Source organism: Durio zibethinus, chromosome 17 (assembly GCF_047325235.1).
Source record: "Durio zibethinus cultivar Kanyao isolate XHJ-2024 chromosome 17, ASM4732523v1, whole genome shotgun sequence".
In the NCBI taxonomy this organism is placed as follows: domain Eukaryota; kingdom Viridiplantae; phylum Streptophyta; class Magnoliopsida; order Malvales; family Malvaceae; genus Durio; species Durio zibethinus.
Window position 1 is genome coordinate 4,838,925 of NC_143178.1, and position 14,496 is coordinate 4,853,420.

At 35.3% G+C, this 14,496-nt stretch overlaps 2 protein-coding genes and 1 non-coding gene across 6 annotated transcripts; all 3 read left to right on the forward strand.

Annotated features, from left to right (window-relative positions):
- Positions 1-1,250: 1,250 nt before the first annotated feature.
- Positions 1,251-6,810, forward strand: LOC111279030 (auxin response factor 9-like). 4 transcript variants are annotated; one of them, XM_089746216.1, is made up of 16 exons: positions 1,251-1,776; positions 1,891-2,006; positions 2,164-2,259; positions 3,142-3,198; positions 3,326-3,478; positions 3,571-3,655; positions 3,840-3,930; positions 4,066-4,230; positions 4,311-4,424; positions 4,513-4,585; positions 4,651-4,804; positions 4,893-5,066; positions 5,166-5,503; positions 5,610-5,797; positions 5,896-5,993; positions 6,102-6,485. In XM_089746216.1, exons 1-16 carry the CDS (start codon positions 1,722-1,724, stop codon positions 6,134-6,136), a joined length of 1,992 nt encoding a protein of 663 aa, XP_089602342.1. In that variant the 5' UTR covers positions 1,251-1,721; the 3' UTR covers positions 6,137-6,485. The 4 variants fall into 4 exon arrangements, with proteins under 4 accessions (XP_089602342.1, XP_089602341.1, XP_022721647.2 ...); XM_089746215.1 differs by lacking the exon at positions 6,102-6,485 and adding an exon at positions 6,511-6,810 and having other exon boundaries at positions 4,893-5,503; XM_022865912.2 differs by having other exon boundaries at positions 4,893-5,503; positions 6,099-6,806.
- Positions 6,811-9,088: 2,278 nt separating this feature from the next.
- Positions 9,089-13,608, forward strand: LOC111279043 (cellulose synthase-like protein G3). Its single transcript, XM_022865934.2, has 6 exons — positions 9,089-9,739; positions 11,476-11,625; positions 11,730-11,855; positions 11,979-12,422; positions 12,511-12,858; positions 12,952-13,608. The coding sequence occupies exons 1-6, from the start codon at positions 9,122-9,124 to the stop codon at positions 13,495-13,497; spliced, it is 2,232 nt and encodes a 743-aa protein (XP_022721669.2). The 5' UTR covers positions 9,089-9,121; the 3' UTR covers positions 13,498-13,608.
- TRNAS-UGA (transfer RNA serine (anticodon UGA)) lies at positions 11,314-11,395 on the forward strand. Its single transcript has one exon. It is a non-coding gene; the product is annotated as a tRNA-Ser (tRNA).
- Positions 13,609-14,496: the final 888 nt, after the last annotated feature.

The following is a 14,496-nucleotide window of genomic DNA, read 5'->3' on the forward strand; positions in this document are numbered from 1 at the left end:
TCTCTTATATATAATTTTTTAACATAAAAATTAGAATAATTCAAAAAATTCTTTTTAAAAAAGTCAAAGTATTAACTTTTACGTTAATGCATCGCCATAATAGTAATGAAATTTGGTCATCATGAGAGCTGAAGATGTAATTGGTTGCAAAAACTTAGATTCTCAAATCTCAACTACTAATGATGTGAGCTCCCAACTTAATTTGTTGTAAGGACAAAATTTGGTCTATATGTCAAAGTTCCATGTAAATTCAATGAGGTGACCTACAAAAACAAAAACAAAAAAAAAAAAAGAAAAGAATTAAATGGTTTATGATTTGTTAGCATAATACGCGCGTTTAGGTGAGTCTTCTTGAAGTGAAAATGTTCCAGAAAAATTGAACCGTCAAAATTGTTTTTTTGTGGGTGTTTTGAATGAAATCAAACTTAGTACGAAATGAAATATTATAAATTGACTGAGGTCAAATATTCAAATTTTACTTTGAAAAAATGAAATCTCGACGGTTCAAGGGGGTCACTGCTTGCTACTTGCCGAAGAAAAAAGTGAAAAACATGATGATGATATAATAATAATAATAATCGCTAAACGACAACGTTTGTGGAACAGTACATCTGGACAGGGACCCACATAAATTCAACCACGTGTAAACTCCACTTTGGCAAATAGGTGTGACGTGTATTGACGAGAACCACCGACCTGCTCGCGCAGATTGTCTGGGAAAAATAACAGGTTTTACAGGATCAAGATCCAACACTTCCCAGGTGTTCACGTGGATCCCACAGTCCTCTGTGGCATAAGTCCGTAATTTTCACTACCTTCCCAGGGCAAATCACTAACCTCAATTCTTCCTTCCAATGCGAAAAAAAAAATAAAAAAATAGACCATATAAAATGTAAGAAAAAACAAAAAATGAAAAGACCCCAAATTTCTGCCGGGTTAACTCGAGCCAACCTTGTTGCCTGTTTCGAAGCAGACAACGAAAGAGACGGCAAGAAACGGCAATATCTAACGTCGAAATCACACCTAACGCTCTCCGTTAACCCCAGCCACACGCATTCCAATGCCCATTCATCCAAATTCGAAACGTACAACGACGTTAGAAAACGGCATTCCACCGTTTACCGTCAAATGGTCCGTCACGTTAACCCCCTGAGGCCATGACCTCCCCTCATCCTCCGGTTAAATCCGAACCAGAGTTAAATTAGCGTTACACACACGATAAAAACGAAGAAAGGGTAGAAAGAATCGGTGTTAAAAGGCAGACAACAAACAAGGTCGCGTAATATAGGACGCGCGAAGCGGTTTTAAGGGAATTCTCTGTAACGGCGTTTTCTTTCCAGATAGACGTAGAGAGATTGAGAGATTAGAAAGCTGAAGCGAAAAGCCGTTTTGCGAGGTGAAGCAAGGCGGTTTTGTAACGGTTAAAGCGGTTTTCAGTTACGGTATTTGGATCTCGCGATCTTTACGGAGAGGCAAAGAGGGGGAGAAGAAAAAAGTGTGTAGAAAGTGTAGTTTTTCTGGAATCGAAGAGTCGAGCAGTTAAATCGTGTTAATTATCTTTGTTAATAATCGTAATTATTTGGTTTTATTATGGTCCTTAAATGTATATAATAAGGTATATCCATTCAAGGATTAGAGCTGTTCGGAGGATTTAATTTGTTTTTGGAGGTTTTTGAACATTGCTGCTGCTTGTTATTGACTTGGAGATTAGAGAGAGTTCAATGTTGGCGAATCGTGGAGGGTCGTTTTCGCAGACAAATAATGTCTCCTCTGAGGGTAAAAAGAAAGCACAAAATTGACTGTTGATTTGAGATTTTCTTCAACTTCTTTTCTTTTTGTTTGCTTTTTCCTGGAAATTTTTGAAACTTTTCTTTTTCTTTCGAGTAATAGGAAATGGAGGAGATGATCTATATATGGAGTTATGGAAGTTATGTGCGGGACCACTTGTTGAGGTTCCTCGAGCTAAAGAGAGAGTCTATTATTTTCCTCAAGGACATATGGAACAGGCAAGTATCTTTTCGTTTTTCTTATTTTTATTTTTCTTTTTTGGATTGGATTTTTTTTCCTGTGTCTTATTTGAAAATTGTTGCCTTTTTATGGAAATGGTTAATTTCTTGGGTTGTTGATTGAAATATTGCTATTTTTGGTGGGGGATTGTTTTAGTTGGAAGCGTCCACGAATCAGGAGTTGAATCAGAGGATTCCGTTGTTTAATCTTCCATCGAAGATTCTTTGCCGTGTTCTTCACATTCAGTTGCTGGTGATCTTCTCTATCTGATTTTTAACTTGATTTGTATAGGTTGTAGTAATTTCTAGCAATAGTTGTTACATCGAATTGAGTATCTTGCCTAGTGCCCACACTTATAAGCGGTGATGCTTACATAATTCTTTATTATGATTGGATAATTGTAGGATTATAAAAAAAAAAAAATTGTAGGTGAAATGCACCCTAGTGTGTATGGTAAATAACATGTAAAATAAATGTAAAAAAAAGTTTATTATATATGTTAATAAGATTGAGTGATTAACATGCTTATTAATACTATATTTTTAAATAAAAATTTTCTTATATTTTACATGTTAATTTACTAATTAAAAGTTTAAAATTTTCATATTATTTAATTTAAAACCTTTGGAGAATATGTTTATAAGTTTTTCTGGTAAAAAAGTTATTAAAATTGCATTTTTAGGTAATTGGGCCTGACCCAAATTTACCAGAAATGCAAGGAAGTGTATTTTGATACCCATGGATTCACTTGTATATTCATTGATATGCTACTGATTCATGATAAAATCGATTCATCATAAATATATGTATCGATTTTGTAGTGAATATATGTATGGAGCATCTTAGGATATTAGCAACTATGGTTTCTAGTTGTGTTTTGATTCTTTGTTTGGTTGCTACGAAAATGGAGAAGAAAAAAAGAACTGGAGTAATTATTGGATCCTATTATTGTTTTTGATCTTGATTGTAAACCTTAAGCTTTAAATAATTAATTTTCCTTGAGTAATTAGTTTTATTGGCTCTATAAAATGGGGCTTCAGTCAGATGCTAAGTGATGTAGACCAAGTGGACCATTATATTATTCTGTCAACATGTGATTTGGGGATAACTTTTATGAACTTATTCTATTTGTAGGCTGAACAAGAAACAGATGAAGTTTATGCACAAATAACTTTGTTGCCAGAACCAAATGTAAGAACCAGTTTTGTTCCTTTCTGATTTGAACATTTTTCTGTATTGAAATGCAAAAAAATTGGTTTTTCTTTTTATTTTATTATTTGAAATTAGTGATTTCCAATTAAGTTTTTGGCATATATAGCAACCAGAGCCAACAACTCCTGATCCATGCCCTCCTGAGTCTCAAAGACCTACTGTCCACTCATTCTGCAAGGTTTTAACTGCCTCAGATACGAGCACCCATGGAGGGTTTTCTGTTCTTCGCAAACATGCCACTGAATGCCTTCCTCCACTGGTACAATTTCTAGATCATGCTATTTGTTTTGGCCTTTTCCTCTTCTATCATAAATCTGCTTTTTATTGATTTCTATCGTGGATGTCTTTCAGGACATGAACCAGGCAACACCAACCCAGGAATTGGTTGCCAAGGATCTTCATGGTTACGAGTGGCGCTTTAAGCATATTTTCAGAGGTAATGAAAACACCTGATTTTTTATTGTCGTGCTTGTTCAGTTGTTTGATATTAAAGTGTTTCTATGGTTTTGGTAGATGTGAGATACTTTAAGCCTTAATGATTTTTCTGTCTATTCTGTGCAAAACACACCTCCACTGTTGATTGTCACATATTATTTTTGTTTATATGATTCAATGAACAGGCCAACCTAGGAGGCATTTGCTCACAACAGGATGGAGTACGTTTGTTACCTCAAAGAGATTAGTTGCCGGTGATTCCTTCGTGTTCCTGAGGTAGAAGTGATTTTGCATTTTTTTTCTACACTTTGATGTTTGTTTGTGTGCACCTTGAATTTGTTCCAGCCTTTGCTGGTTATGTTCATTTCTCGTGTAGCTAACGAGCTATTCATTTAATACTTGGTTATCCAGAGGGGAAAATGAGGAGCTACGTGTTGGGGTGAGGTGTGTTTCTCGCCAACAGAGCAACATGCCGTCGTCAGTGATTTCAAGTCAGAGCATGCACTTAGGAGTTCTTGCAACTGCATCTCATGCTGTTTCAACGCAAACCCTCTTTGTCGTCTACTATAAGCCAAGGTATGATATTTACAGATTTGCCAAAAATGAGATGAAAATGATATTTCTTTACTTATTAAATGTCTTGTGTAAAATATCAGGACAAGTCAGTTCATTGTCGGGATGAACAAATATTTACAGGCTCTTAACAGTGATTTTACAGTTGGCATGAGATTTAAGATGAGGTTTGAAGGGGAGGATTCTCCTGAGAGAAGGTAGTGGAATTAACCACATGATTGCTTTGGATTGGTGATTGTTTGATCTCTTTTGTAAATACTTACTTGACGTACCTTGATTGATAAGGTTTTCTGGCACAATTGTTGGGGTTGAAGACTTTTCTCCTCGCTGGCAAGATTCAAAATGGCGATCATTGAAAGTAACTTCTTCAACTTTAATTTAAATTATTTTGGCAGTATAATTATAATTACTACTTGTCAACAGGTACAATGGGATGAACCTGCCTCTTTTCCAAGACCTGACAGGGTTTCACCATGGGAGATAGAACCTTTTGCTGCTCCTGTTCCACCAACTCTGGCTCAACCAGTTGCAGCTAAGAACAAAAGGCCTCGACCACACGCTGAAATTCCTGCCCATGGTGAGACATATTTTTCTTTGTTTGATGCCTTCTCTGTTATACTTTTGTTTTTTATGTCTGACTTATCCACTTTGTTTGAATAATATAGATTTATCTTCAACGGCATCAGCTCCTTGGAATCCTGGAGTTATGCATTCCCCTGATCTAATTCGACATAACATTACTGCTGAAGGAAAAAGAAATGAAAGTCCTTCTATGTGGTGTCACATGCAGACAGAGATGAACAGTAGTTGCAGCTCTGTCTCGAAGACTCGGAATGAAGGTAGCTGGCTATCTTCTCCTGGCATGAGTGTTTCTCAGCATCTGTTTCCTGCTGCAAGAGAGGATAACAAAAGTGTATCTGCTTGGCCTGTTCTTTCAGGGTTTTCAAACCCACAACCAAACAATGATTCAACTTTTGATCCAATTGAAAAGGTAAAGAAATCTGAGACAGCTGCAAGTTGCAGATTGTTTGGTATTGAGTTGATAAACCACTCTGGGAACTCAACTCCATTGGAAAGGACACATACACAACTTTCTACTATGACTACTGGTACATCCGAAAAACATGGCCCAAGTACACTGTCAACCACTGATTCTGACCTGAAGTCTGACATTTCAAAAGATTCTAAAGAGAAGAAGCAGGAGCAGTTACAGTTATCAGCAAAAGAGATCCAGAGCAGGCAAAGTTGTTCTAGCTCTACAAGAAGTCGTACAAAGGTATTGAAAGTAAAATACTCGTGCAATTAATAATTCATTCAATTGAAGAATTATTTGCTTCTTTGAAGAATTTCCATTAAACTCTCTTTTTTGTTTATGTGAACAGGTTCAGATGCAGGGGGTAGCTGTAGGTCGTGCTGTGGACTTGGCCATGTTGGAAGGGTACGATCAGCTTATGGATCAACTAGAGGAGATGTTTAATATTAAGGGAGAGCTCTGCCCCAGGAGTAAGTGGGAGATTGTCTACACTGATGATGAAGGGGATATGATGCTCGTAGGTGATGACCCATGGCTGTAAGTAACCTGATGATGCATTTAGTTTTTCCTTTTATTTAATTTAAATATTCTTTTCTAGAATTTAGTTTATTGACTTTGATTTTATGTTCGTGCAGGGAATTCTGCAACATGGTAAGAAGAATATTTATCTGTTCAAGCCAGGATGTGAAGAAGATGAGTACAGGAGGCAAACTTCCAATGGCTTCTATTGAAGGTGAAGGGACTGTCATAAGCTCAGACTCAGCTGAAAACTAAAATGAGAACCTTTTATTTTTCTTTTCCTGATTTTTAGTACCTGTCGTTTGTTTATTGCTGGTAGAAGCTTTTTGTGTTACTTTGGGCTCTGGAGGATGTTAAAGTTGACGGACGCCAATCACTAGCTCGTTTTTTAGAGCTATCATAGGAGACTAAAAGACATCACCTGGGTTTGAAGAACCGAGAGATCTTGATGAATTAGTTTGGGTTGGAGGTTAGGACTAGGAGAATGTGAATACTTTTGATCTTTGTGGTTTGTTGGGGGGGGGGGGGGGGGGGGTTCTAAAATGTTGGTGTTTCCTGTGCTTGTAAAATATGAAATGTGCTCTGCCTGTGTAATCCTTGTCAGTAGTGAGTGAAAGTGGACCTACTTAGAGCTTATGGTGCTCTTCTATCTTTAGCTTCGTTGTTTTGGTTTTATCAATCTGTTGTCAACATCTCCCTTGCATTTATAAATTCCTGTTTCTGATCTTTAGAAGGAAGCCTGGATTAGGATATAGGAGGCCTGACAGCAGCTCCTAGCTTGGCTAGTAAGCGTAGAGATCGCTGAGGAATTGATGTCAATCCGGGACGCCGAGGCAGTCAAATCCTCTGTATAAATGTATGGCTCTGTGTAACTTTGAACCTGTTTCGTAAGTTGGAACAGCGCAACGAACGTTGGCCAAATCTGCATGGCTCCTCAATTCTCATTGGAGGGGTTAAATCTGTACATACTCATTGGGTCATTATCATGTCAATTATTCAACAATACTTAGTCAATCTTAAAAAGTTCAACCGATTCGCGTCATAGCCCACCTATCACTGTGCCCTTAATCAAGGGTGGCCTTTCTTGGCATTTTGTGAACATGACAATCATATAAACTGGCTTGAATTTAAAGTTTCAGGTTCTACTATAAATGTCTTATATGTGATCAACAAGGTGGAAAATTATGGACTAAAAATGCTAATATTTCTTCTAGCAACCTGATTAAAATTAGTCCAAGTGAAGGGTTTTTTTTTTTTTTTTTTTTTTTCTAGGTACAAATAAGTAAGAAACTAACATTTGTCTGCGTTTTAAGAAACATGCAGTTACGGGCAAAAACCGAAAGTGGAAAAGATGGGCCCATAAAAACAAAGAAACGCTTGGGCTATGGCCTATGGCCGCAAAAAAAAAGTGGTCCAAAGGTAGCATCTTAAGCTGGATTTGGAATCAACTGCACCTCGGAGGTGCAGTTACTAAAAAATTTTGTGCGAACCGGTGACAGACAATTATTTGGATGTCATCGCAGCAGGACGGTTGGGGTTTTAAATCCCGTTTGCCCATTGATAGATTTTGGTCCAGTGATGGACTGAAGCTCAACTTTTAATTTTATTTTTCTTTTTTATCCTTTATTTTATGCTATAAATAAAAATGTCCTTTTGATTTAATTTTTCTTTTTTTATTTTGATTTTTTATTTAAAAATTATGAAATATAATAAAATATTATTATATAATAAATTAATTAATAGATAAAATTTATTACTATATAACAAACAGTTATTTTTTATTAATTTTTAATTATTATTTAATAAACAAAATTATTGTTTATCATAAAAATAATTTGATAATTTATAATTATTTTTAAAATTTTTAAATGTTGAGGAGTGAATTCTTAAAGACGTTGAGATAGACGAAAATAATAGGACTATGATATTTTATCCAACAACATTTTTGGGCAGATTGTAGCCCCACGATGCATGCATGATCAGAAGCACTCCATTCTCACACATCGAAATCACACGCATCTCAATGGATGTGCCGTCGGCATCCCAGTGGAGCATGTGTTTGACTAACAATGTTAAGACAGTCTCAGCACGTACGCCAGCATCTTCCTGTCGGCGTGACTAGTAATAGAAATTATTGAATGATTGGTCTCCGTGGTCCATACGCCTGAGACCGATAGGAGATGACTTTGTAGTTTATTGATTGTACTAGTATTTACTATCTATGACGTTTCTAAACCGTCAGAAGCGAGGCTTAAGAAAGCAGCATTATCGCATTATCGACCCCCATGATTTTGTTTCTGTGAACTGTTGCCTGCCTTCTGCTCCGAACCCTTTTCTCTTCTTCCAATCTTTTTTTTTTTTTCCTGTTAATCCATCATCTAATTGATTGTCAGTTCCTTCAGCTTCATTCAACTTGGTTATCACTGAGAGTTGTGGCGTCCTACCAAAATATTGAGACAACCACTTTGACTACAAAATCTAAATATATCACGATGTTATACAAGTGTTACACAAAACCACTTTCACTTCGGGCTTGGACTCTTTCATTCTATAACAGAGATCAAGTTAGAAACTGGCAGGGGTTTTCTTACTCTTAATTCCTGATATATATCTCATATGGATCAATTTACATAAATTGTTTAATTAATGGGAAGCTTTTGGGATGCTAATATACATTTTTTTTAAAAAAAAAATTCACTTTGGCCTTTTCTGAAATAATTATTGAACATAAATGATGTGATGTCATCTTCAAATTGACAGTGAGTCGGAAACATGCGTGTCTTACCCAGCTAAGTGAGATTTATACGTATGCATATATATTTTTTTATTGAATAAAGATTTATCTGAATGATCTATAAGATTCATTCTGATAATATTAAAAATAATAATGATGATAAAATTAGATGAGATTGAGTATTGTAATAATATTAATATTAAAAATAATGATAAAAATATATATTTAAATATAAATATAGCAAAAATTAAAATCAATAATAAAAAAATATTTATATACAAATGCACTCCGCGTTACAATCAGTTTCAAAAAAGGTTGGATTTTATTGTTATCCAAACAAGTCCTAAGTTTATGAGTATTTCCAAATATTTATAAACTTGACTCTCTTTTTGTATTGCAAAATTCATTTTTTTTTAATTTTCTAAATATGTAAATTCTATTTATTTAGAGAATTTAACAGAGTTCTGCTCTAGATTCCAGCAGACTTTCCCACTCGTGTGGATCATGAACTCACACGTGTTTGTTCCATTCCATTTTCACTGGTTGGTTTATAAGTAACGCCGTGACTGCGATGATATACTTAAGTTAATTTCTATCTGTCAACAAATATGGAGGGGCCTCGTCTAAGAGAGTGCAGCGCCGCCTACGCCTCCCATGCTCCTCCGCTACTTCACTCACTTAAGCCCTCTCGCAGAACGGGCTCAAACCGTTTGTTTGCGACAGTTTACGCGTGTGCCATCATAGCTTTGTTCTATCGCCATGCACATATACTCCTCTACTCCAAAACCATAGTTTCTTTCTATGTAACTCTAACGTTGTTCATCTCTGATCTTATCCTCGCCTTCATGTGGGTTAACGGACAGGCTTTCCGCATGCGTCCGGTTTACCGTAAAGAATACCCCGAAAACATAGAAAAGGTCATGAAAACAAGTGATTTGCCAGCGTTGGACATTTTCATTTGCACGGCGGATCCATACAAGGAGCCGCCAGTGAGTGTGGTGAACACAGCCTTATCAGTAATGGCCTATGATTATCCAACAGAGAAGATTTCTGTCTACGTGTCGGACGATGGAGGATCGACTTTGACTCTCTTTGCTTTCATGGAAGCTACTAAGTTTGCTGCCCACTGGTTACCTTTCTGTAGAAAGAACGATATAGCGGAGAGGAGCCCGGATGAATATTTTGCATCTAATCATTCAAGGAGCTCTGAAACTGAGAAGATTAAGGTAAACCCATTCTTAAACCATCCAACTAATTAATTAGTAATAGCTATTGCAATATTTACAGTATTTATTTATTTATTAGTGATTTTTATTGCAATTAAAAGTTGAAATTATAGAAATTACCATGAAGAAATGAGCCGTTTTCATGATAATTTAATGCGCAAAGTATGCAAACATTTTTTACTGAGCTAAATGAAAATTAAATACAATTTCCCAAAATTAAGTTTCTTATCCATTATCCATATAGCTGTAACATTATATATATATTAGATCTTATAATTCATACATTTGTATCATGTTTATTTATGTTAAAAATAAATAAAATATAAAAATTATCTTTTTATAATTCATTTTGAAATATCTAAGTACAAGATATATTTTTTTTAATTTTTTTAAATTCATATAAGTTTTTATTTTAAAACTTTAACCTATATTATTTTAGTATCATGTATGTTATATTTAAAATTATCAAATTTAATATATCTTATTAAAAAATATTACTATATATCAAAAGTTTCTCTTTAAAATGATTGAAGATAAGGATAATCTTTATCATTTTGTCAAGTTTTCAATCTAATTTTTTATTCAAAAAATATTTCTTTGTGGCTAGCTGTCCAATAAACTTTAATTTAAGTTTAAATTTAATTTCGATTCAGTTCATTTTCAAAAAAGATTGATCTCTGGATATATAGCCATGGCCAATGAACCATATTTTCACAAGAAATACCACTGGTGCTAAAAATTTAGAAAATAAAGCATACAGTTAAACCAGCCGTATGATCGGCTGGGGTTAATTACAATCAAGCTATTAGATTCTTGGAGTCAATCAATATTTGATATGATGAGGTCGTCACTTAGTCAAAATTAGCTAGCTAGGACTTTTATTCAAATTAAGCAAAAAAACAAAAAAAAAAAAAAAATCGCCATTCTCCCTAACTGCTGGAATTTTTGTCCAAATTCCTAGTAAGGCACATGGATGATGATGTAAGAACAAATTACAGTACGGAAATGTCAAGTTGTCTGGTTTATGCTTTGCATGTACGTGGATGTAATGGAAAACAGAATGATGAAAATGGTGATATTTTATTGTACCAGCTTTCCACATGGATGATGCCTGAGAGGCTGAGAAATGATGATCCAATCCCCCGCAATTTGCTAAAATATGTATAGTTCTATAACACATGACAACTCATCCAACTAAAAGCCATCCCAAGTAGCTAATTTTCATAAGATTAAGACAATTTTTAATTTTAAAATTGAGATAAAAGTTTTAATTGCTTTATATATTTTAAAGTTAATAATATTTTATTTCTTTAGAGCTTTTTTATTTACAAAATTGATTTTCGATGGATTTTTATCACTTAAACTATTTCTTTTTTTAGTACTTAACTTGTTATAAAAATTAAATTTAGTTACAAAAATTAAAAATTCAATATTTTATCAACCAAATACATGATTATTTTCAGCACTTAAACTGATTTTCAATTCACAATTGTGAAATCCTCCTTTGGAGTCAATATAAAAATGTTTTTAACAAAATTAAAAAAGGTAAAATGCTAATTTTTAGTTAGTAATTCATCGATATGTCCGAGTGGTTAAGGAGACAGACTTGAAATCTGTTGGGCATCGCCCGCGCAGGTTCGAACCCTGCTGTCGACGCACCATTTCTTTATTTATTTTGCTTTGGACTTCCTTTCGTATACTTATTATCTTTGGAATTTGTGTTAAATTTGTTGTAGACAATGTATGAGAGCATGAAAGTGAGAATTGAACACGTTGTTGAAACCGGAAAAGTTGATGAATACATAACCAACGATCAAGACCGTCAGGCTTTCAGTAAATGGAGTACTGATGGATTTACCCGTCAAAATCACCCATCTGTGATTCAGGTTTTGCAACACAACATTTCCCGAGCTTCTCTTTGATCTCAAATTAATCAGTGCCAAACGAGTGATAGTATTGTTGTTATAACGTTGATATTGGTAATGATCAGGTTTTATTGGAGAAAAACAAAGACAGAGACATCACAGGCCATTGGTTGCCAAACCTGGTTTATGTGTCTAGGCAGAAAAGCAAGACCTTTCCTCACCATTTCAAAGCTGGAGCCCTCAATGTCCTGGTATATATTATATGCCCACACGGAATAATTAAAGTTTACCATTCATTATGATTATCTTCTTGATCTTCGCTAAATGGTCAATGTTGTATTTCTATATATATATATATATATATATATATAAAGGTTCGAGTTTCGGCTGCCATGACCAATGCACCAATAATTTTAACCTTAGACTGTGACATGTATTCGAATGATCCGAGAACACCTCTCCGTGCCCTGTGTTATATGTTAGACCCTGAAATTCAGAACAACTTGGCTTACATTCAGTTTCCTCAAGAATACCATGGGCTCAATAAGAGTGACATTTATGCTTGTGAGCATAAGCGTTTGTTTAAACTTAATCCTATTGGCTTTGATGGGCTATCCGGCCCTAATTATGTGGGAACGGGCTGTTTTTTTCTCCGGCGAGCTTTGTTTGGTGGCCCATCAACTTTGGTTTTACCGGAAATCAGGGAAATAAGTCCAGATTATATCGTAAACAAGCCCATTACTGCCCAATCAGTTGCTGAATTGGCATACCAAGTTGCTGGATGCAATTATGAAAACCAGACCGAATGGGGTTGTAAGGTAATATGATTAAATTTGAGTAATCTATCATTTTCTTTGATAAAATGCCTGTTGTAATTATATTTGTGTGGAACAATGATCTGTGTAGATTGGATTTAGATATGGGTCACTTGTGGAGGACTATTACACAGGTTTTCGCCTGCAATGTGAAGGATGGAGGTCCATATTCTGCTATCCTGAAAGGGCTGCATTTCTGGGAGATGTACCCTTCAACACTCTTGATGTTCTTGGCCAGAACAAGAGGTGGGCAATCGGCCTCCTTGAAGTGGCTTTTTCAAGATACAGTACCATAACTTTTGGTGTCAAATCTATGGGGCTTTTCATGGGGCTAGGTTATTCATACTATGCATTCTGGGCTACTTTGTCAATTCCAATCGCTACATATTCCTTTCTCCCTCAGCTTGCTCTCCTTAACGGAGTCAGTATCTTCCCAAAGGTACATATTCTTACTTGTATTAGTTTCAAACAACAAGATTATTAATTTTTACGAATGACATTGGTTGAGGTTAAAAAGTTGCTTAATTTTCAGGTCTCAGAACCATGGTTTCTCCTTTACATGTTCCTCTTCCTTGGAGCATATGGGCAAGATTTCTTGGACTTTGTTGTAGGTGGAGGAACAATCCAAAGATGGTGGAGTGATCAGAGAATGTGGATGATGAGAGGACTTTCATGTTACTTGTTTGGATTAACTGAGTTCCTGCTTAAGTCCATTGGCATTCCCACTCAGGGTTTCAATGTGACCAGCAAGGTAATCGACAATGAGCAAAGCAAAAGATATGACCAAGGCCTTTTTGAGTTTGGAGTACCATCGCCCATGTTCGTAACACTAACAATGGCAGCAATAATCAACCTATTCTCATTCTCCTACGGACTGATACATTTTATCAATGGCAGCAACAAGGAAGGGCTTTTTATCCAGTTGTTCCTATCAGCGTCAATCGTGATGAATTGCCTGCCAATTTACCAAGCCATTGCATTGAGGAGTGACAAAGGAAAAATGCCTATTAGCACCACCATTACTGCAACAGTTCTGGCATCTGCTATTTATGCAGTAGCTACTATCGTTCTCAAGTGATGCTAGCAGATCAGGAACACTGTTCTTTTCTGTTCTCTTTAATTCTATCATGCTCTTTTTTATCTCAAGAGATTAAAATTTTAGGATATATATATAATACTTATCAATTTGTAACTTTGTTTATTATATTAGATCAATTCTCTATATAATATTCCAAATTTTATGTAATCTTTTTGAGTCTTCTTAGAGTCCAATTATTAAGTTAGAAAAGTGAAAAACTTAATGCGAGGGCGTGAAAAGGTCAGATCAAGCTCGTCTATCGTGCTCAACAAACAAATTATTGAAGCTGAGATAAGCAATGGCGTGTCACAATTAAAGTTGCAATTAAAGTCTAATCGATGGCACTCGAATTATTGTTTGAGTTTAAGTTTAATTTATAATTTAAAATTTAAAATTTAATTTAAATTCGATCAAATTTTATTATTTATATTGAGATTGATTGAGAGAGAATTTGCAAGTAACTAGGCTTGCGCTCCGCTGCACAATGCAGCTTGCGTGATAATTTTTTATATTTAAATACTTTTTAATTTTAAAATGTTTTTTTTTTTCATTCTTAAACATACCGTTTGTTGTTCTTTTAAAGTCAATTTTTTTCATTCTTAAACATACAGAGCTCGGGTATTCACTCATCTAATGTTTCAGATCAGCTTAATCGTCACGATTATATACTTGTGAGGTATTATCCGTTTTGACCTCCCTAACCTTACGATTTTGTCTTATAAAAAGTATCTCATAAAGAAAAGATTGTGTGAATCTTTTTATGTCCCAGTGACCTTTTTATTATGTTCGATGTGAGATTCATAACTTTTTCTTAGATCCGTGACATTCTCTTTCACCCAACCTCGTGATGCCCTCGTTACGGAAGCTGGTCACCCTGCCTACCTCTCTCGAGGTGAACTGTAACGGGTTCCGACCTTAGACTCAGAATCCGTGCGACTTTAGGCTTGAAATCTCCTCATTTATACCTAAGTCAGCCTAAAATATAAGCATACGGGCACT

What these genes read in the sequence shown, in the direction of transcription:
- LOC111279030 (XM_022865902.2), top strand. Translation starts at nt 1,722, where the DNA reads ATGTTGGCGAATCGTGGAGGGTCGTTTTCGCAGACAAATAATGTCTCC. An exon ending in GATTCCTTCGTGTTCCTGAG is followed by an intron (nt 3,931 to 4,065) that starts GTAGAAGTGATT and finishes TTGGTTATCCAG; the next exon opens with AGGGGAAAATGAGGAGCTAC. An exon ending in GTAGGTGATGACCCATGGCT is followed by an intron (nt 5,798 to 5,895) that starts GTAAGTAACCTG and finishes ATGTTCGTGCAG; the next exon opens with GGAATTCTGCAACATGGTAA.
- LOC111279043 (XM_022865934.2), top strand. Translation starts at nt 9,122, where the DNA reads ATGGAGGGGCCTCGTCTAAGAGAGTGCAGCGCCGCCTACGCCTCCCAT. An exon ending in AGACCGAATGGGGTTGTAAG is followed by an intron (nt 12,423 to 12,510) that starts GTAATATGATTA and finishes TGATCTGTGTAG; the next exon opens with ATTGGATTTAGATATGGGTC. An exon ending in GAGTCAGTATCTTCCCAAAG is followed by an intron (nt 12,859 to 12,951) that starts GTACATATTCTT and finishes CTTAATTTTCAG; the next exon opens with GTCTCAGAACCATGGTTTCT.